The sequence below is a fragment of the Giraffa tippelskirchi genome, chromosome 6 (assembly GCF_054371585.1).
Source record: "Giraffa tippelskirchi isolate mGirTip1 chromosome 6, T2T-mGirTip1v1.2.pri, whole genome shotgun sequence".
Classification (NCBI taxonomy): domain Eukaryota; kingdom Metazoa; phylum Chordata; class Mammalia; order Artiodactyla; family Giraffidae; genus Giraffa; species Giraffa tippelskirchi.
The window spans coordinates 75,883,341-75,903,506 of NC_137280.1; the positions used below are offsets into that span (position 1 = coordinate 75,883,341).

The 20,166-nt window shown below is 64.1% G+C and overlaps 1 protein-coding gene and 1 long non-coding RNA gene across 17 annotated transcripts; one reads left to right on the forward strand and one right to left on the reverse strand.

Moving 5' to 3' along the window:
- Positions 1–95: 95 nt before the first annotated feature.
- On the reverse strand, positions 96–20,111 carry SCRIB (scribble planar cell polarity protein). Of its 16 annotated transcripts, XM_081497138.1 has the most exons (38): positions 19,550–20,111; positions 18,245–18,362; positions 18,059–18,137; positions 17,880–17,969; positions 17,722–17,778; positions 17,572–17,635; positions 17,406–17,480; positions 17,189–17,333; positions 16,699–16,817; positions 16,333–16,532; positions 16,097–16,263; positions 15,896–16,026; positions 15,683–15,805; positions 14,710–14,877; positions 13,830–14,201; positions 13,141–13,203; positions 12,624–12,713; positions 12,110–12,187; positions 11,123–11,446; positions 10,956–11,036; positions 10,648–10,878; positions 10,237–10,347; positions 9,864–10,157; positions 9,591–9,776; positions 4,170–4,280; positions 4,041–4,088; positions 3,853–3,927; positions 2,964–3,023; positions 2,351–2,434; positions 2,125–2,232; positions 1,873–2,032; positions 1,647–1,785; positions 1,362–1,547; positions 1,134–1,276; positions 1,019–1,056; positions 824–898; positions 563–614; positions 96–475 (listed from the first exon to the last, which is right to left on the reverse strand). In XM_081497138.1, the coding sequence occupies exons 1-38, from the start codon at positions 19,706–19,708 to the stop codon at positions 330–332; spliced, it is 4,950 nt and encodes a 1,649-aa protein (XP_081353264.1). In that variant the 5' UTR covers positions 19,709–20,111; the 3' UTR covers positions 96–329. The 16 variants fall into 16 exon arrangements, 12 of the variants coding, with proteins under 12 accessions (XP_081353264.1, XP_081353265.1, XP_081353267.1 ...); XM_081497139.1 differs by lacking the exon at positions 13,141–13,203; XM_081497141.1 differs by lacking the exon at positions 2,351–2,434.
- Positions 4,734–8,066, forward strand: LOC145509153 (uncharacterized). The gene is made up of 2 exons (XR_014055883.1): positions 4,734–5,681; positions 6,343–8,066. It is a non-coding gene; the product is annotated as an uncharacterized LOC145509153 (long non-coding RNA).
- Positions 20,112–20,166: the final 55 nt, after the last annotated feature.

Sequence of the window (20,166 nt, forward strand, 5' to 3'; positions counted from 1 at the left end):
CTCGGAGTCCCCGCACCCGCTGCCCCCAGATTGGGAGGGACAGAGGGGTGCACATTCGTGTGCCAGCGGGTGGACAGAGTAAGACGGACGAGAGGTAAAACGTAGTCAATTTTATTCTCCTTAAACCACAAAATAGAGTCTTTGGTTGTACAAACATCACTAGTTACAGTCTTGCCAGGAGGTCCCGGCTGGGGAGGGGTGGTTAGTCAGTGTCCAGAACTCAAGGGACCTCTTTAAAATGCTACCGGCTGGGTTAAAAGACTCGGGGCAAGGGTGGTGTTGGAGCTGGCAGGGCCCCCACCCCAAGTCGGGGGAGGCACCCTGACCCTCTAGGAGGGCACTGGGCCCAGGCCCCGGCGCCCTGGCCGCACAGCCCGGCGGCTGCTGCACAACGCCACCTCCTCGGGACCCACGGTGTCCGGAGAGGGCCTGCCCAGAAGCACCAGGGCCACCTCTCCGTCCTCCTCTGGCAGACCTGCGGGCAGGGGCAGGGAGCGGGTGAGCAGATGCACCTGGCACCCTGGAGTACCCGGGGGGGTGGGGGCCTGGCCTGCCAACTCACCTGGGCTCGGGGGTGGTTCCAAGGACCTCAGCTCCTCAGCAAAATCTGGGGACTGAGGGGAAGAAGGGCTGGTCAGGGTCTACCCAGAGTTGCCTGAAGCCCCCCACAGGAGCCTGGGTGGGCCCCTGCGGAGCCCTGGCTGGGGGGGAAGGTGGGGGACAGGGAGGGTACGGATCAGGGGACAGGCTGGGAGACAGGCTCAGCGGAAAGAGGCAGGAGCCGGTCAGGGCGTGCTGCAGAAGGGCCGGGAGGGCCCGGTACCTGCATGTCATAGACAGGTCTGGAAGAGGGGAGGGCAGCAAACACCCTGTAGTCAAACTTCCTCCCAGACAAGGCCTTGAAAGGACAGCGTGAGGAGAGAGGCAGAGAGCGTAAGAAGAAGAGAGGGTGGGAGTTTGGATCCCTGCCCCGCCAAGGGAAGAAGGCAGGGGAGGGCGGCAGCTGCTGGCTCCTCACCAAGCGTCCTGGGGAGGTGCCGGTCTGGGGGCCGAGGTCTGGAGGGACAAGAAGGGGGCGTCGGGATAGGTCCACGCTGCAGGCTGGGCCCCCGCCTCCCGCCCAACGCACAGACCTTCCAAGGGGGTGGGTGACGGGGTGGGCGCGGGCGAGGGGGCCTCGGCCAGGCGCTCTAGGGGCCCCCGCTTGCTTCGGCCCTCCTGGGACTTGCTGAGGACCATCTGTGCGCGGAGGGCGTCCTGCTCCAGGGACTTCATCCTGTGGGCGGGCAGAAGGCGGGCAGCGGGGGCCGCGGTGGGCGGGGAGCGGGGAGCGGGGGGTGGGAGGTGGGGCAGGGCCTCACCTGGCCGCCCTCCACAGCGCCCTCTTCTCCGCCTCCAGGGCGCGGCGCTCGGCGGGTGACAGGGCCCGCTCTGGGGCCGGCAGTTCGGGGCTCTGCACGCGAAGCCGCTCCTGGTGGCGCCGCTCAGCCTTGGCCGTCCGCACTGGGGCGCCGCCTCCCTGCGGCGGGGGAGACGCGGGGCCGAGCCTGGGCCGGGCGACAGGACAGGAGGGCCGGGTGGAGGGGCGCCGGGCGTGGGCGGAGGGGCGCCGGGGGAGGGGCTGGGGCGGCCCTCCCCCGCCTCACCCTTCCGCCGCGGGCCTCTGGCCGGCCCAGGGTGGCTCCTCTTCGGGCTCCTTGTCCTCGGGAGCATCGCCTTCAGGGCGCCCCGTGTCGACCGCCGCCTCACGCAGCATCTGCGCCCTCTTCTGCTGCAGCTTGCGGGCTTCGGGGAGCGGCGGGTTATGCTGCGAGCCGGCGCCCCCCGCCCCCCACCGTAAACCCCCCCCCAATCCCCGTGCCGCCTGCTCACCCTCCTCCTCCTGCATCTTCCGCAGGTCGTCGGCGCCCACCAGCGACACGCGCTTAGGGGGGCCCTCGGCCTGGGTCACCCGAACCTCCAGCTCGAAGTACTTCTGCCGTTCGCGGAAGGACAGCTGCTCCGGCGAGGCCGTGGGCCCGGGTGTGGGGGGCTGGGGGAAGCGCGCCCTGAGACCTGGTCCCTAGGGTGTCACACCCTGGCAGATGCACACAGCAGGGCACCTGAGGGCCGCCCACCACCTACCTGGGCAGGGGTGTCCAGGGGCGGGTGCAGGCCGGGCACAGCCGCGAACGTCCTATAGGCCTGCTTCACGTTGGCCGGCAGCTCGATGGGGGAGGGTGGGGAGGGGGGCTGGGGACCGGGCGCAGTGGGCTGAGCAGGGACAGCTGTCCATGCAGCTCCGCTCACCCCGCCACCAGCTGTCCTTGCTGACTGCCCCCACCCCTGCCCCCCGGGTCAGGGCACTCACAGGCTGGGGACCACCTCTGCCCCTGGGGGCCAGGGAGCCCCTTGGCCAGGCCTGAGCCACTGGCTGGATCACCCCAGGCTTTGTCTGCAAAGGGATTCAGGTGAGGGGTGTGAGGGATGGGGTGGGGGAGAGAAACAGCGCCAAGGTGGGCGGCTGGGTGCCCAGGAAGTGAGGCCAGCACTCACCCATCTGCTGTCTGTCGGGAAGGGGCAGAGGCTGGGCGCTGGGCTCCAAGCTGGCACTTCAGTGTCTGCCCCAACCCTGCCACCCGGCCTGGCCCTCCCCATGCAGCAGAACCGGGGAGCCTCTACAAGCAGGTGGGGGGCTCGGGGCTGGGTGGAGTGGCCCCTGGGGACTCCCAGACATGAAGACAGATGGGGGCAAAACCGCCAGGCACTGGGGAAGGCCGTCCCGACCCCCCAGCCCCCTCTGCCCAGGAGGCCACAGGGAGCCCCCCAGCCCGGGGTGCCAGCCAGCCGGGCCAGGAAGGGGACTACAGGCCGTCGCCCCTACGGGATGGCCGCTGGGGGAGGTATATGCCCTGGCACCCCTCCCTGGAGGAACAGACTCGGCACACACACCCCTTTGCAGTCCCCCTGCCGAGTGTACTCACCTGCCGGTGGCCAGGGGAGCAGGGGACCTCAGCCATCTCTCCACTTGCCCCAGGCAGCACCTGGAAGAGCCAAGTGCTGGGTGTGGGGAGAGTCAGGCAGGGCTGGGGGCCCACAAGGAAGAGGTGGGGTGTGCCTGCTTTAGTAGCACAAACATCTGAGATAGGTGGGCTGGGCTTCCCTGGGTGGGGCGGCCACCCTCCCTGAGAGCCTCAGAGGCCTGACAGCCAGGGAGGCCTGCCCCCTGCGAGCCACCCCCCAGCTGTGCCCCTTTCTGATGGAGGACACTGGGCCCCCTCCCCGCCTGGGGGCTTCCTGCTCTTGCCTGTATGGGGCTGAACACAAAGCCCAACAGGCTCCCTCAGCCCCAGCCGGCACAGCCTCCCCACCGGTGGGAGGTCCCTGCGGGGTCTCCTGGCAGCAGCTGGAGCTGGGCAGCCCGCCCTCCGAGGGAGGGGTGAGGACCACAGGCCTCCACCCAAGGCCTGCCCCCCACTGGAGCACGGGCTCTCCTCCCACCCTGTTCTCCCGGTTCCGCGGCTGCTCCACTCTGACGGCTCCTCCGGTGGCCCACACAGCCCTCTGCTCTGCCTCGAGTCTGCCTCTGGTGGGTGGGAGGGCAGGTGGCAGTGGGTGCATCACGGCTGGGCTCAGGGGTGGAGGAGGACAGACGTGTGCCAGGCTGGGGGTGGCGCCCCAGCTTGGGCACCCTGGCCAGTCCCTGCCCCGCAAGAGGGCCCTTTGTGGGCCTCAGCCCTCTCCTTGGGGGCAGGATCCTGGCAGAGCTCTGTCCCACAGGGCCTCAGGTGAAGGGAAGGAGATAAGACACGGGTAGGACTGACGGACAAGTGGGCAGAGGCCAGAACAGGGGTGTGACGACCAGAGACTGACCCTCTGCAAGCTGCCAGCACTGGGGATGGCGGCCGGGGCTCGGCAGGCCGGCTGCAGGCTCTCCGGGCTCCGACCCTGTGGAGCAGAGTGGACAGGGCTGCTGGGGCCGTGCCTGCAGCTGGGCCCAGGGACGCTGGGCTGTTTGGGGAGGAGCCCGCCGTGCGGGGCGGGAGGAGCTGGGCACTCACCGTGGCCTCCGGGCCCCACAGCGGGGTCTGTCCGGGCAGCTCCTTCTCCTGTGAGCAGAGGAGACAGTGGTCGAGGCCGACCGCCTTAGGCTCCCAGCCCAGGGGCTGCTGGCTGTGGGCGGCTCTAACCTTGCCAGGGCCCTGGGGGCTCAGCTCCCGGTCGATGGAGGAGATGCTTTCCAGGCTGTTCCGGCGGCCAAGGCCAGCCGCGAAGGGGTTGGCAATGACGCCTGGGGACACCTGCGGGGGAGGGGGCAGAGGGACCACACCTGAGGCAGCCGCTGGGGTGGGCTCTGCTCGCTCAGGACACCATGCCACCGTTGCATCTGTGCCCAGTGCACCCGCAGGTCACATCTGCACACCACGCTCCAGAGGACGTGGCAGTGCAGAGCACAGGGCAGGAGAGGTCGGCTGTGTACATGCAACCCGGGGAGCACAGAACTGACAAGGTAGTGGGGGGACAGTGAAGTGCCTCATGGCACAGAGAGGGACTGAGGCCAAAGTCCCAGCGGAAGAAGGCCAACAGATTCCTGACGTCAGAAAAGGCCGTTTAAAGGAGGAAGAGTTGACTGTGGTGTTGACCGGAGTTAGTGATGACGGCAGATGTGAACACGCACTTCCCCAGCATTAGCGACAATCAGGACGTGAAAGGCGCCCACTCACAGGCACAACCCAGCCCCCGAGTGGTCCTGAGACCCTGACACCCTGACAGCCGGGCTCCTAAATAGCCCTGTCCCCTAAGGGAACCAGTGCGCCTTGGAGAAAGAAGGTATGGGAAAGTGTGAGGTGACCCCAGACTTCCTGTTGTGCTAGAAAGGAGGCTGCTTGAGGGAGGTGGGTGATGTTAACAGGGCCCCGGGCCAGCCAGAAGCCCTCTCGCCAGCTCCGTCTGGATGGCTGGAGCACCAGATATCAACAGCAGCAGTGACAACTCTCACGAGATAAAACGGAGGATCTGCGCTAGGAAGGCGGCCGCCCAGCACCTGTGGAAGGAGCTGTGGGGAGGGCGCCACCGGTGCCCTGGGGCTGATGAGGAGCCCGAAGAGGGGCGGGCTGCTGCACTCTCCAAGCACCCTGCACAGTACCTGTCCATCCAGAGATGCCCCCATGCAGGCACCACCACCCGTGGGTCGGTGGGAGCCCTCCAAGACTGTGAGCTCTGTGATAACCCTGCCAAAATGCAGCCACTGCAGCTCGTCCTGAGGGGGCACTGGACAGACCCGCACTGGACAGACCCCCAGTGAGCGCCGTCCATGCCATGATGGCCTGTGCTCACTCAAAGTTCCAGGTCAGGCTGGGAGACAACCAGATGCCCACATGCCCTGTGGCTCTAAAGGTCACCTTGGACCATTGGTGGGAGGCATGCAGGGCCTCTGAGTGAAAGGTCCCGTCTACTGTTCTTGACGCTTTTCTTCAACTCGAAAACTGTCAATTCTTTATCTACTTGCTTATATCTTTCAAAACAGAAATAACAGCAGGAGAAGCCACACTGATGCAGACACTGGCCTGGGGGGCACCGAGAGGGCTCCTCGAGGGCTGTGTTCACAGCTGGCAAAGGTTTAAAGTGAGCAGCCAGCCTGTCCTCCCAGCCGCGCTGCTCGGCTTGCAGGGTCTTTGCTCCCCGACTGGAGACTGACCTCGGTATGCAGCAGTGAGGGCACCGTGTCCCACCCCCTGGACCACTGGGGAACTCCCAGGAAACTCCGCTTTTAAAGTCATCTTTAAGAACTGAAAACGAGCTGTGGGCTTCCCTGGTGGCCCAGTGGTTAAGAATTCACCTACCAATGCAGGAGACACAGGTTCAATCCCTGCTCCAGGAAGATCCCACATGCCGCAGAGCAGCTAAGCCCATGAACCACCAACTACTGAGCCCGGGGTCTAGGTCCGTGCTTCCCAAAAAGAGAAGCCATCTCAATGAGAAGTCAGTGGGCAGCAATAAGACCAGTGCAGCCAAAAATAAATCTTAAACAAAAATAAACCTAACTGTATGACAAGCTGGCAGTAGAACAATACAGAGAATTATTTCCAAGTGACTTAACATAGTATTTTGACCGTACCTCCTAAGTGGATAAATCCTAAGGACATAAGGAAATGATAAAATGCTATTAATGGTCTTATTACTAGTAATAACATTGATATGGCTTTTTGAAATCAATAAGTAATTATGATAATATTACTTAATTTAATAAAATGACTTTTAAGATGAGAAAAAGAGACACAAATATAAAGTCAAAAGAATCAAAGCCTCCTGTCCTTAAGCATGGGTTGAAAGTAACAACCTCACCGATTTTTTTCCCCCTAGAAACCTGCCTCCCCAGGACCCATGCGCTGCAGAGGCTGGTGCAAAGCCACAAGGACCAGCCAGTGATGGTCTGAGCCCCAGGCCAGGGCTGAGGCAGGAGATACAGGGACGCCTGGGTGCACCATGAAGCAGGTGTCACCCGCAGCCCACAAGGGCACCCTGCCCCACGAGGACGGCAAAGACCAAAGAGCAGTCACCCTGGGGGCTTCCAGGGCAGCCACTTGTTATTGAAAAATCAACCAATGAAAGGGAAGAATCAGAGTGTTTACCACATGTCTTCTGTACAAAATCTTATTTTAGGATAAAAAACAGCTGATAAAATTTCTTCTTTACAGAAAGGTCATTAGAATGACTGAAAGCACTAGATGAGGAAGGAGTAACTGAGGCAGTCTTCCTTCGATCAGTAATCAAGGAAACATGGAAAAGAAAGGCGGTCTTGATCAAAATCCAAAAGGTGTTTTTTTTGAGAAGGCTGCTAAAATATACAAAACTTTGATGAGTGTGATGGGGAGCAAGAGACGGCAGAAATCAGATCAAGACAGTGACGGGACCACAGAAGCGGAGGGGAGGAGAGAGAACGTTCTGGACCTTGCACCAAACATGCTGAGCAACAGTCAGCAAGCTCTTAGAAGTGCACAGCGGCCCCAGCAGCACTGCCGCCAGCTGGCCACCATGCCTGCCCGCCTGTGCAGGGCCTTCGGGGCAGTGGCTGGCACAGAGCAAGGACAGGCAGGTCCTGATGCCAGCCCACCCCCTGGTGTGCAGAGGTTGAGGAGGCCAGGGCACTGCTGATGTGAAGACGGGCTTGCAGAACCCACAGTTTGGAGAGACGGCTGTGAACCCGGATTCCTACAGGGGTTGAATGGATCACCACAGAGGAAGCAGGTGGGCTGAGCTTAAGAGAAATGGGGTTGGGTGGATGACTGGTGTCCTGACGGATACATGTCGCCCCTTTTTCTTTCAAGCACCAAGCTAGCCAGAGGAAACCTGTGAGCTGTACCTCACCATACTTGGCACAGGGCTGTAAAAGCCATCAATGAAAGGACTCCAGAAAACTCAGCACTCATTTCAGAGAAAATTCTTATAGGTTATAAATGGAAACAGCACTCCAAGTTTAAAAGAATGTTATATAAACTACCGCCTCCAAGTTGGCACAAGGCGAAGTCACTGTCCACCATCACCAGGTTCCTGGGGAGACGGAGGAGCCTGACCTCCCAGGAAAAGGGGACCCGTAGCCACCACCTCGGCCTCAGGGCTTCCTCCAGGAGATGAAACCAAGGCACTGATGAGAATCAATAGGAAAGCAAGAGCCACCTAGGAACGCGCTTGGAGAAACACCACTCACACAGAGAGCTCAGAGTTGACCCCTGGGTCCCAACCAACTCACAAGAACTGGCAGGTCCATTTGGAAGAGAAAACACATGAAAATAGACTAAAGCTTGTCAAAAGGAAAAAAAACAGTGGGTGATTTCACCAGTTAGGTCTCCTGAAACATACTCTAAAGTGGCCACACCGAGGTCAGCAGCATCGGCTCAAGAACATGGCCGGCTCCCAGGGCCGCAGGATGCGGATCCAACCCACAAGGAAGTCAGATCTCCCCCCGATCAGTGGGAAAGTGGCGGACGGTCCAGTGCGTTCCACTGGGACGAAGATCCAGTTGCTTGAGAAGCAATTCCAGATGGATTGTAGTGCTCTGTTTTCTAAAAAATAGCTTTGACAATCTTGCCCCAGAGAGGGTTTTCATAAAACCCAAATCCAGACATTATGAAGAAGGTTAGAAGACTTCACTCACATATTTCTATAACCCCAGGGAGGCCGTTGTGAAAGAGCAAAAGACAAAACCCACTCGTGTCCTATGCAACAAAAGATAGAAGTTCACAACGCAAAAGACAGACTGCGAGTTACATGAGTTACACGTCAAAGGATCCCAGGTCCCACGGTAACAAGCTGGCACCACCTGAGGCTGGGTGGGGGTGGGAGACGGGGCAAGCCTGTGGTCTCTGGCCCAACACCCTTCTTCCAGGGGGCTTTCCTGCAGAAACTCCCCCAAAAGCATCGAGATGGGCTCTGAGCGCTCTGGGTGGAAACAGCACAGACAAAGCAACCCAGGGAGAGATGGCCAGACAGTCAGAAGAGCCCAGGGAGGCCTCTGTGAAGCGGGGAAGACACCCGCTCTGCTCTTCGCTCTGAAGCTAGATTTACTCTCTTTGTACCAAAACCTTTCAGATAAGTACATGTACTGACCGAAACATGTAAGGTCATATTTTAAATGAGGAAGAAGACACAGCCTTCTCTGGAAAACCTGAGCAAGGTTCCTCAGCAGAAATGACAGGTTAGGGTTCCTGCAGGCACACAGGGATGTGGGCACAGAGGCCAGCACAGGGGCCCCAGAACCCAGGGAGTGGGGTGCCAGTCCACCACCCAGCCAGGAGAAACAAGGACAAATGCACCATGCTCCCCAGTTCAGGAGACGACACACAGAGCAAGGGGGACCCCTCCTCGGCAGTGCAGGGACGGGGCAGTAGGCTGCCATCCCGGAGACCCATTGCGGCCCCATCCCCAGCAAGGAGGCCCTCAGAAAGCTGGCAGCCGTTGCAGGGAATAAGCCCCTGGAAGCGGGGGGTGGGGGGTGCTTCAGGAGAAGCGGGCCCCCTCGGCTGACGCTGGGAGCCCGGGGACAGCGGCAGCACAAGAGAGCAGGGCCCCCGAGAGGGCACAGCCAGGCTGCTGCAGGACATGGGCCAGGCTGGACACCAGGCCTCTGCAGCCCAGTCCCGGCCTGACAGCCGACCCTTCCTCCAGGGGCTGGGAGGGAGAACCGCTGGGTCCCCACAGGCCCGCCCAGGCATCTGCGTGGGGACACGGGTCTGGGCCCTGAGCTCCCTGCTAAGGGGCTGCCAGAAAGCAGGCTGGTGCCAGGCCAGCGTGGCAGGCCCCAGGGGTTTGCAGGCGGGCTGTGTCCCGCTCCGGGCCACCCTGCCCTGGCCTGGCGGCCCCAGGGCACAAATGCTGCTCGCCTGGTTCAACCTTTTCTTTCAAGACACGACCAGGCCTTCTGTACACACGCTCTGTCCCACCAGGGCCACGAGCGGGGCCGAGATGTGGGCCTGGCATTGCACCGCACGGTTCCCCCAGGTCTGACTCGCAACCGCCAAGAGCGTCCTGGGCCCAGCACACCAGGACCCTCCAGGCCATGCTGGGCGTGGCACCCAGTCCCGGTGGCTGAGCGCTAGCCGGGGGGCACTGACCTCAGGGGTGGCAACGCTGGTGTCGAAGCCGTCACAGACCAGCACAGTCAGGGTGTCGCCCACGCTGCGCAGCAGCTGCACAGCCTCGCCGTGCGTCAGGCCCAGCAGGCTCTGCTGGTTCACCTCCAGCAGCCGGAGCCCCACCCGCAGACGGCCGTCACGCCCGGCTGCTCCCGTGGGGCTCACCTGTGGGGAGACTGCAGTGCTCAGGACTGGCCCCCGCCCCTCCCCACTCGAGAAGCCCACGGGGCGGGCAGGCAAGCAGAAGCTCACCTTGGAGATGAAGATGCCCTCATCGGTGGGGTCACAGGGGTTCCCGGCGTGGCCTTTGGTGCCCCCACGGATGCTGATGCCCAGCCTCTCCCCAGGGGCCTTCTGGATGCAGAGTTCCCGCATGCCCGGGGGTGGCGGGTCCCTCCGCACGAGCAGCACCAGCTCCAGGCAGGGCTGGAGCAGGGCACTGACCGCTTCCTGGTGCGTGGCCTCCCGCACATCCTGCCCGTTCACTGCCAGGATGCGGTCCCCAACCCGCAGGCCGCTGCGTGCAGCCAGGCCCCGTGGGAGCACCTGTAGGGGGAGGGCCATTTGCCGTGGGCAGGGGGCCGGGCCACCCTGTGCCCCAAGACACCTGCGGGGCCTGCTGTACCTTAGAAATGAACACACCAGGCTCCTGGACACCAAATGGGTGGCTGGAGTGATCGGAGCCCCCAACGATGCTGAGCCCCAAGGGGCCCCCTGCTCTGGGCAGACAGATCTCCTGGGAACACGGAGGAACAGGAAGGATGGCTGCAACAGGCCAAGCACCAAAGGGAGCCTTCCCAAGCGCAGCGGGTGTGTGGGACCAGGGAGCTCTAGCACAAGGAGGCCGTGTGAGGGTGCAGAGAAGACTGCAGGGAGAGGAAGCCCCTACAGAACAATGCCTTGGTGTCCTGGAGCCTGAGAGGGCAGGGCATAGGCCCTTGTTCTCCCACCAGTGGGGCCGACATCCCACACCTAGAGCTGTGCACATGTGGAGAAGGGGGCTGGCTGGTGGGCAGGGCTGGGGCTGGGGTCTCACCTCCACTGGGTACGGCCCTTCCAGGGCAGCGGCCAGCAGGCTAGGGGACAGCCTCAGAGGCCCAGGCTCCCCTGGGGCAGCAGCGGGGGGTGGGGGAGAGTTGGGGGGAGGGCTCGGGGCTCGGAGCCCCTCAGCCTCCCGCTCCAGCAGCAGGGCGATGGTAGGCGAGGCGGCAGTCAGCAGGGAGACGGCGTGGTCGTGCCTGGCCTCCGTCATGTCCACCCCGTTGATCTGCAAGAGCGCGGCCCGTCAGACGGCCCCAGGGAGAGGGGTGCACGGGTGCTGGGCAGGCCCACCGCCGCACTCACGGAAAGGACGCGGTCGCCGACCTGCAGGGTGCCTGCCCGGTGGGCGGCACCCCCCTCAGCGATGCGGGAGATGAAGATGCCCTGCAGCGGGGGAGGGCGAGTGGGTGTCTGCAGGCTGGCCAGGCCTGCCCCCTGCCCCCCCACCCCGCCCCCGGCCCCAGCCTTACCCCATCACCGGCCCGGTAGGGCGTGGAGCCTTTTCCGCCTGCGATGCTGAAGCCCAGCCCCTTCTCGCTGCGCACGAGGCAGGCCACATGGCGCTGGCGGGGTGGCCCGGGGGACTCAGGCGGGAGCAGGGGCAGGCGCAGGCCGCCGCCCCGCCGCTCCCGCGGGCTGTAGTCGTCCTCAGGCCGCAGGGCCGTGATGGTGACCGCGTTCTCAGGCTCCACCATGCGCTCCCGCCACAGCCGCATGTGCACGGTGGCGCCCGCCCCGCGCAGCGCCTCAACGGCCTGCTGGTGCTCGGCATCCTGCAGGGCCACGCCGTTCACCTGCCATATGGCACTCGTCAGCGCGCCCTCCGCAGGCGGACTGGCCGAGCAGGCACAAGCTGCAGCGTGCCAGGGGCTGCTGCCCCCCTCCCTGTGGGTACTGGCTACCTATCTGGGCAACCCAGGGCTAGGAGGCCCACTGTTTCAAGGAAGCAGGCGACGCCCCTGCTAGTCCATAGCACCCAGTCCTGGCGCCCCTGCCTCACACACCTGCTCCTTATCTGAGCAGTCCTCAGGAGGATGCCGGGGATTCTGCGCATCTGACCCTAACCCAGGCTCTCCGAGCTGCTGGGACACAGCAGCCCCTCCGTTGAGTGAGTGCAGGGTCAGTTTCTCCTGCCTCCAGCCCCCAGGGAAGGGCACACTGCCCTCCGACCCTGCCGCGACACCTGTGACACCAGTGCATGGCCTCCAACGCTCCCTGACACGGCCAGAGCCCCACCCCACAGGCCTCCTGCCCAGATGCAGGTCTCCGCCTTGGGCTGACCTCCGGTCCACCAGAAGCTCTAGCTTATGAGCTCCGTGCCTCATAGGGGTCCCATGCTTGGGGCTCTCAGGAGGAGGTGGGTGCCCTCTTCCTGGAGGGGAGGCGGCCCAGCACCAAAAGCCAGACTGAGAGGTCCCAAGGGTGCTACACTTCACATGGCGGCCGGGGGGGCTCACCTCGAGGAGCTTGTCGCCTACTCGGACCCCAGCTCGAGCCGCGGGGCCCTCTTCAGACACCCGGGAGATGAAAATGCCCTGCAGGACGGACAGAGACAGTCCCAGAACCTCAGTGGATGCCTGGAGGGGCCTCCACTCCGCCCTTCTGGAGAGGGGCCCTCAGCAGCTGTGCGAGGCCCAGAAGCCCCCCAGTCAGGGCTGCAAAGACGCCCCAGGGTGCAGGAAAGGCAGAAGTGGGCCTGCAGTGATCAGGCGGCCTGGGTGTGGGCTGCTGTGAGGTCCCGGGCATCAGGGAGTGAGGATGCAGGTCAGTCCCACGAAGTTCGAGCCGCACACAGCACAAGAGGCACCGGTGAAAGGAAGGTGACGCTGAAGAAGAGCAGACCAGCGGCGGGCAGACCAGCGGCCCTGACTGTCTTCTAAGACCCTGCCCCCCAGCCACCCTGGCCTCCAGGACCTCATGTGCTGCAGGGGCAGGGAGCCTGTGGGTGGCACAGGGTGGGGGGCGCCTCACCTCGTCGTCTCCCTTGTAGGGTGTGGAGCCCTTGCCACCCGCAATGCTGATGCCCAGGCCCCCTGTCTGCCGCACGATGGTGAGCGTCAGCTGGAAACAGAACAGACACGCCGTGTCCAGGGAGGGCTGGGAGGCTGGGGCCTGGTCCCCTCCGGCCACTAGCCACCTCTCCCAGGGCTGGCTCAGGCCACAGAGGAGCTGACGAGGTGGGGGCTGCCAGGCTCCAGGGAGCGTAGCCAGAGGGAACGCTCGCCTGTGGGTGACAGGGGCCTTCCAGGGCCGGAGCACCGCAGGAAGGGGGCACAATCCTGCCCCTCCTCCAAGATCAGTCACACCTGCCTGGAGGCTGGCACCCTGTCCCCACCCACTTGTGGGTCTAGCGGGCACCCCAGGCCCTGGCTCTGAGTTTGAGGAGGAGGCCTGAGCAGCAGCGGGAAGGAGACGGAGAGCCCGCAGCCCAAGAGAGAGCGAGACCCGTGCAGCCCGGGCAAAAGCGCAGCGGCAAGCGGGTACAGACCTCTTCCTCCTCAATGCGAGCGGGCTCTATCAGCAGGTTATTGGCCTGGTCAAACGACACCCCCTGTTAGGACAGGACCAGCAAGGACATGCAGGTCAGCTGCCGCCCGGCCCCACCACCTCCTTGCCCGGCCCCGCCACGAGCAAGAAAGAGAGAGAAGACCACACCAAGCTCCCACAGCCTAAGCGCCCAGCCCTTCCCGCCTGTGTCTGGTGCTGCCCCCAGGCGGGGGACCCCCTCCGGTCTGGAGGCCTGGCTGTTGCTGCTGACCTGCCAAATGGGTAGGCTGGGCCAGAGACAGGTGCTTAGGCCTGGCTGTGCCAGCTCTGGCCGTTCAGGCCCCAGGCTGTCTGTGCTCAGCGCAGAACCACAGACGTGTCAGACATGGGGCTGCTGCAGGGCGGGGCATCCCATGGAGAAGACAGGGACCCATGAGAGCCAGCCCTCCAGAGGCCAGGGCGGACAGAGGGGCCTGGGCAGAGGGGGCGACTGCCAGGGGCTTGGGATGGGGCTACAGGACCAGCAGGGAGCGCGCAATGGAGTCAGCACCCGGCCTGCAGAGGAGAGTGGGGAGCTGGGGACAGGCACCTCCCGTGCCGGTTGCTCCAAGAGTCGCCTGGGACCCACGCCGCTGTGGACCAGGGGACCTGGCCAGCCGGGTTTGGGCCGGCGTGTGAGGCCAGACCCACCTTGACAGAGGGTGCAGAGGCCGCTGCCTTCTCCTCCTCCTCCGCTGCTGCCTCCCCCTCCTCTTCCTCCTCAGCCTCGTCTTCCTCCTCCTCCTCTGCTCGCGGAGCCCAGGACATGTGGGGGCCGTTGTGCCAGCCCCCAGCCCCCACCGGGCCCTCACTGTCTGGCGGTGTCCCCTGCAGGAGGGCCACCACAGCCTCAGGCTGGGGCAGCTTGGAGATCTTGAAGTGCTTCTTGTAGTGGGGCGTATCCTTCCGGATGAGCCTCTGTCTGCCCCCGGGCAGGGGCCAGGGCGCCTCCGGCTGGCCCTCCTCACTCTCGCCGTCCTCCCTGGGCAGGAGCAGCGTGTCCTCCGCGAAGCGCACGGTGGGCTGTGAGAGCTGAGCGTGAGGACTAGGCCTCCCCAACCCCGAGCGCAGGGCCCAGGGCAGCAGACAGGCGCCGTGAGAGGGCCCACTGCTCAAAGAACAGGGACAAGAGACTAGCCAGCGAGGGGCACAAAGCAGTCAGCGGGAAGAGCAGGCTTGGGGGCTGGGAGGCTCTGCCCACCGTGCTCTCAGCAGCCCGAGGCAGGGCCCCAGCAGCACGCGAGGAAGGCCCTGGGGTCTGGGAACGTTCCAGAGGGGAACATGCAGTAGTGATGGGCGTGGGCGGGCAGGGCCCAGGCCAGAGCTGGCCTTGAGGTGCAGACCCTCCTCCCCCAGCCCCTGCCCCGGCCTGGGGCAGCCTGACTCCTGCTGCGCTCCACACAGGGAAGAGTGCACCTGGGGGCCCACCTGAATGAACCCACTGGTCCTGCCGGCACACCTGCTTGGAAAGGAGGAGGGGTGGGACTGGCAGGCCTGCCCCTGAGCAAGCGGCCCCCAAGGCCAGTCTTACCTCCTCGTAGTTCTCCTCCATGACCTCCTCCTGGGTGGCTGGCATGGCGTCCTGCTGGCTCAGTCCCTCCTCCTTGGCCAGCGGGCCCTCAGGCTCGCCCTGGGAGGCTGTGCCGGCAGACAGGTGCGAGTCTGCACTCATGCCAGACTCACTGCTCAGCCTCTTCTCCTGTGGCAGGGGAAGGCAGTGGGTTGGGCCGCCCCCGGAGGATCCCACATTGCAGGATGCACCCCAGGGCTCCCTGCTGCCTGACCACAGAGCGTCAGGAGCTTCCCCTTCTAGCTGCCCCCATCCTGCAGGAAGTCTGTGCTCATTCTCTGGGGTGCCCACTGTCCTATCCCTAGGGAAGCCATGCTCCACCCAACAGCTGTGGATACACAAAGCCACCCTTCTGTGGTTTGAACCCTCAAGGCTCATTCCAAAAAAATCACAAGGGCAGGGGCTGATGAGTCCCCGAGCGAATGCCAGTTTGAGGACGGGCAGGCACCCCGACCAGCATGAGCATGCCTCCTGGACCAGCGAGGGCAGCTTTCCATGGGTGACTGCGTATCGCAGACACAGGTCCTGCCACGTATCCCCAGGCACCAGACACCCTGCTGTACCCAAGGGCCCTGAGCAAGCAGAACTGGGCCTGCCTGACTCTGAACAGCCTCCCTCACGGAAGCTGACAGTGTGGGTGCCCTTGAGACATGCCAGCCCACAGGCCCATTTCTCCAGCCGCTCCTGGCTCCTCATGGGCAGCTGCCCCACGTCCACGCCACATGGCTCTTGTGTCTACCCAGTGGCCCTGGGTGGAGGCGGCCTGCTCTGTGGAAAGGGCGCGCACTTGGCCCTGAGCTTCCCAACCAGCACCACAGCCTGGCTCCTCTCCCGGTGGGTTCCCCATGCCCATGCCGGCCGGGACCCCTGCACCCAGCCTGGGGCTCCAGCGGGAAGGCCGTCCCTCCCGGGGCACGCAGGTCCCCACAAGCACCTCCTCAGAGGGCGAGGGTGGCGCAGGGTTGGGCCTGCAGGAGGTGGCTTCGCTCCGGCGCTCCACACCCCTCTTCATCACCTTGAGCTCGCTGGGGTGTGGCGTAGCCCGCCGCTGCAGGCCCTGCAGTGGGCACAGGGGTGAGGGCAGGTGGGGCAGGGGTCAGGCAGGGGCGGGGAGGTGGGAGCCCCCGGGGACCCCACCCCGCCATACCCGTTTCTCGGCAGCAGCTTCCTCCGGGTCATTGTCGCCCACGGGGGCCTCCAGGAACTGGATGACGCTGACACGGCTGAGTGGGGCGTCACCCCAGCTTTCTGAAGGGCTGCTCCGTGGCCCAGGGTCCTCTGTGGAAGCGTGTGTCAGGAGGAACCCCACCCCGCCCCGCCCCGCCCCACCCCGCCCCCAGCGACCTACCGAGGCTGGGCAGGGGCTGCTGTGGCAGCAGATAGCAGGTGAGCACCTTCTCGCCCGTTTGGGCGTCATCCTCAGTCTGGAACCGAAGCATGGGCTGCGCCTGGTTCTCCGCCAGCCACAAGGCCTTCAGGTTGAGGTGCGTGAGTGCGAACGGCAGACTCTGAAGCCTGGGGGCGGGGGCGCGGTCAGCTCTGGGAGAGCCAGGCCCAGCGCCGCGGGATGGGGGCGGCACTCACCGGTTGCCCGCCACATCCAGCACGTGTAGCTCAGCCGTGTGGGCAAGCTCTGGCGGCAGGACAGCCAGGCGGTTGTCCCTCAAAGAGAGGACGCTGAGTGCCACGCAGCCCCCAATCTCAGGCGGCAGTGCCTCTAGGTGGTTCCGATCCACGTTGAGGTTGGTCAGCTTGGTCAGTTTCCCCAAGGAGTGGGGCAGGGCCTGGCCGGGAGGAGTGAGGATCAGAAACCAGCAGGAGCCCGAGGGAGCAGTCTCTGCCCTTGCTGTGGCCCCAACGAAGCAGATGTCTGGCTCCCACCACTCTGCATGCCTCCAGGTATTCCCCCATCCTCCCTGCCTCCCACACTAACTCTGAAACCGGCCCCACCGTCAGTTGGTTCTCCGTGAGGATCAGCTCCGACAGGTTCTCACAGTCCCCAATGGCTTCTGTCACCTCGCACAGGCGATTCTGGTCCACCTTCAAGATGGACAACTGCTTCAGCTGACCTGGCATTGGGAAGACGCGGCAACAGGCTCAGTAGGGCCAGGAGCCTGGACACTCACGAGACTGAAGCAGCCTGCGCTGGGGCAACAACTCCTACCTCCTGCACCAGGAGACCGCTGAGACCTCAGCCTCCCTCCAGACACGGCTCACTGCCCCACCCTGCTGACCCTCATCGTGCCCTCACGAGCTCACCACCCGCACTCGCCGCCATGCACTGCCTTGGCTCCTCAGGTGCGAGCACAAGTCATGCCACTGTGGCCCAACGCCTCCCCTCCTCAGGGACGGGTCCCAAGACCCAGCAGAGCCAAGGGTCCTTTCCCCAGGACCCTGCTCAGCCCAGGTTCACACTAGCCACGCCCCTCCCAGCACTGACCGATGCCGTCCGGAAGCCGCTGCAGCAGGTTCTGGGAGAGTAGCAAGTCAGTGAGCAGCACCAGCCCCCCAAGCTCCGCAGGCAGCTCCTCCAGCCGGTTCTCAGACAAGTCCAGGCACACCAGGCGCCGCAGATTCCCGAGCTCCTGGGGGTGGGTGCAGAGGGTCAGGGGGAGGGACAGGCCCAAGGGGGGGGTGGCAGCCACACCCTCACTCACCGGGGGCAGAGCTGATAGCTGGTTCCGGTCCAGCCACAGCTCCCTCAGGTTGGGCAGAGCCCCCAGGGTGTCAGGCTGCAAGAAAAGGCGGGGACAGGGTGATGGCCAAGGCTCACCTGCCCTGCCTGGCCCCGCCCCACCCATGACAGCCCCACCCTCTCCACACCAGAACTTCCAGATCATTGCCTCCCAAATCCAGCTGTTCCAGCTTGACCAGGAAAGACAGGGACCTGCAGAGGAAACAGAGCAAGGTCTGTTGTGGCCACATGGCCCATGGTCCCTGGGGCCAGCTGCTGGCAGGGGCGAGCCCACTCACGCAGGCAGGGACTTGAGCAGATTCTCCCGGAGCTCCAGGGTCACCAGGTTGGCGAGGCTGAACGAGACCAGGGAAGAGTGTGAGAGGAGGCAGCATGGTAGGGAGCGGTGCAGGAACAAGGCTTGGCTGAGCCCCCCACCCCGCAGGAAGGCACTCACTTGCCCACGTCCCCAGGCAGTGCCTGCAGGGACACGTCATTCAGCGCCAGGTGAGCCAAACTGCGTAGTTGAGTGAAGCCCTCGGGGAGCCTAAGGAGAGAAGAGGGTCCTCAGATGCCCAGGCCAGGGCTGCAGAACCCCCATGCCCCATGCGCAGCCCTGCTATGGACACCACCCACCTGGACAAGGGGTTCCCACTAAAGTCAGCAATCTCCAGAGCTTTGCAGAACTTGATGCTCTCGGGGATCTCGGGGATGTCTGCGAGGAGAAAGGGGTCACCACAGAGAGAGGCCCACAGCCTCCAGGAGCTCAAAGCCCTTCCTGCCACCCTCAGATGCCACCCCATGCCTGCCCCAGCTCCACACCATTCCGGGACACATCCAGCTCCACCAGCTGCATGAAGTTGGCCACCTCTGGAGGTAGCCGCTGGATCTCGTTGTCGCTCAGACCCAGCTTGCGCAGGTTCAGTAGCCTAAAGAAGGGCTGTGGGCAGGGGATAGGGTCAGGGTGACAGGCCCTGTAGTGAGGCCCCTCCCTGCTCCAGGCCACACAGGAACCCTGGGTCCCGTCCCATCACCCTGGTCTGCAGTAAGAAAAGAAATGAGACAAAAACATATACAGTTTTTCAAACTTCTGACTCCTTGACTTTTGACACCTGGTCCCTTTGCGTTACCTCAGAGACACCCCCCCCCCCCACACACACACATTCAACATTGCCAGTTGACCTACCTCAACATGCTCAAGTCTTAATCTTCACTGAGAAGTCCCTTCCTTTCTCTGACCTGACGAGTCCCTGTTCCCTGCCCTCTGTGTTCCCTTAGGGCTCTACCTACCACCTGAATCACCTCTTCCACCCACCCAGCCAGTGGGTCCTCCAAAGCCTGCGGTAGTTTCTGCTACTGCACCCCAGCAACCAGCCCAGCCTGAGACGCTGACAAGAATTTGGAAACTACCAAAAAAAAATATAGCAAATACATCAGGGGCCACAGATGTGCGTGAGGAGCCCTGGTCCAAGTTCTGGAATGAAGCCACACCCTCTGTAGCATGCAGCCCCCAGGCATTGGGCCACTTGGCACCCCATCTCCAAAAAGGAAATCCTTTTGTGGCCTGCTTCCTTTAACCTCCTCTCCCAAGTGGCCTTAGAAAGAAAACAAGCTGACGGGAAGAAACAAGGCAGTGAGAGGTAGACGGAACACACACTTGTCAGGCACAGGCACCATAAGAAGGCTCCCTCTGATCCCGCCCCAGCACCCTGGAGGAAGAGAGCAGTCAACACAGAGGCTGGGCTCCCCCTCCAGAGTAGTCCAGCAAGTTCGTATCCGTCAGCCACGCCGACTGATCTTCCACCCCGATCTACCTCAAGCCTATCCACCTTCCCCCCACGGCTTTCCATCTGTAGCTCCTCCTCTAGGCTGTGACCATCCCCACCCCCCAGGCAGGCACCTGATGACCGATGCCACCTGGTGCCAGCGCCGGCGGTGGGTGAGGAGGGTGGGGCTGGCCAGGGTGGGGCGCTGGCCAGTAAGAACCAGCAGGGCCGGGTGGACGCTGCGGTGTCCCGCGCAGGCCAGCGCCGGCTGAGGGCTCGGAGGAGCGGACGGTTGCAGCCAGACTGACCCTGCCGACCTGGAACGAGGGCTGGGCCGGCGGCAAGGCCGGCGGCCACTCACCTTGGGCAGCTCGCGCAACTGGTTGGCGTCGAGGAGCAGCTCCTCCAGGCTGCGGCTGTACCGGTAGATCTCCTCGGGCACGGCCTGCAGCGAGCAGTGCCGCTTGTCCACCGACTCCACGTGCCGGTTGCAGCGCCAGAGCGGGATGCACTTGAGCATGGTGCGGGCGGGCGCGGGATCCGGCGGCGGGCGGGGGGCGGGGCTCGGCCCGCATGAGCACCAGGCCGGGGGAGAGGCTGGGGGCGGCCCGGGGCGGCGGCGGCGGCGCGCTGGGCCGGGCCCGCGCTCGGAACGCTCGGACCGCAGTGGCCTGGGTGGGGGGCGCGGCCCGGCCGGCTCTCAGACTCTCAGGACGCGGTGGCGGCCCGGCATCCCTCCTGGCCCACTTGACCCGGTCCGTCCGCTGGCCCGCCGCCTCTGCCGCAGTCGGAACCGCCACCACTGCCCGCCGGACTGCCCCGCCGACAACCGCCGGTCGCCGCGCAGCCCGCCGGGAAGCCGAGGCCCGCCCTCTCCGCCCTGAACTGCAACCCCCACAAGGCCCTGCGGCACCAGTGTCTCCGAGGATCCGTAGCGGCACCGCGCACGGCCTGTCGGGAAGCTCGACTCGCCCCTGG

What these genes read in the sequence shown, in the direction of transcription:
- SCRIB (XM_081497138.1), bottom strand. Translation starts at nt 19,708, where the DNA reads ATGCTCAAGTGCATCCCGCTCTGGCGCTGCAACCGGCACGTGGAGTCG. An exon ending in CCTACCGGGCCGGTGATGGG is followed by an intron (nt 11,037 to 11,122) that starts GTAAGGCTGGGG and finishes CCCCCGCTGCAG; the next exon opens with GGCATCTTCATCTCCCGCAT. An exon ending in CCAGCGTTGCCACCCCTGAG is followed by an intron (nt 4,281 to 9,590) that starts GTCAGTGCCCCC and finishes CCTCCCCCGCAG; the next exon opens with GTGTCCCCAGGCGTCATTGC.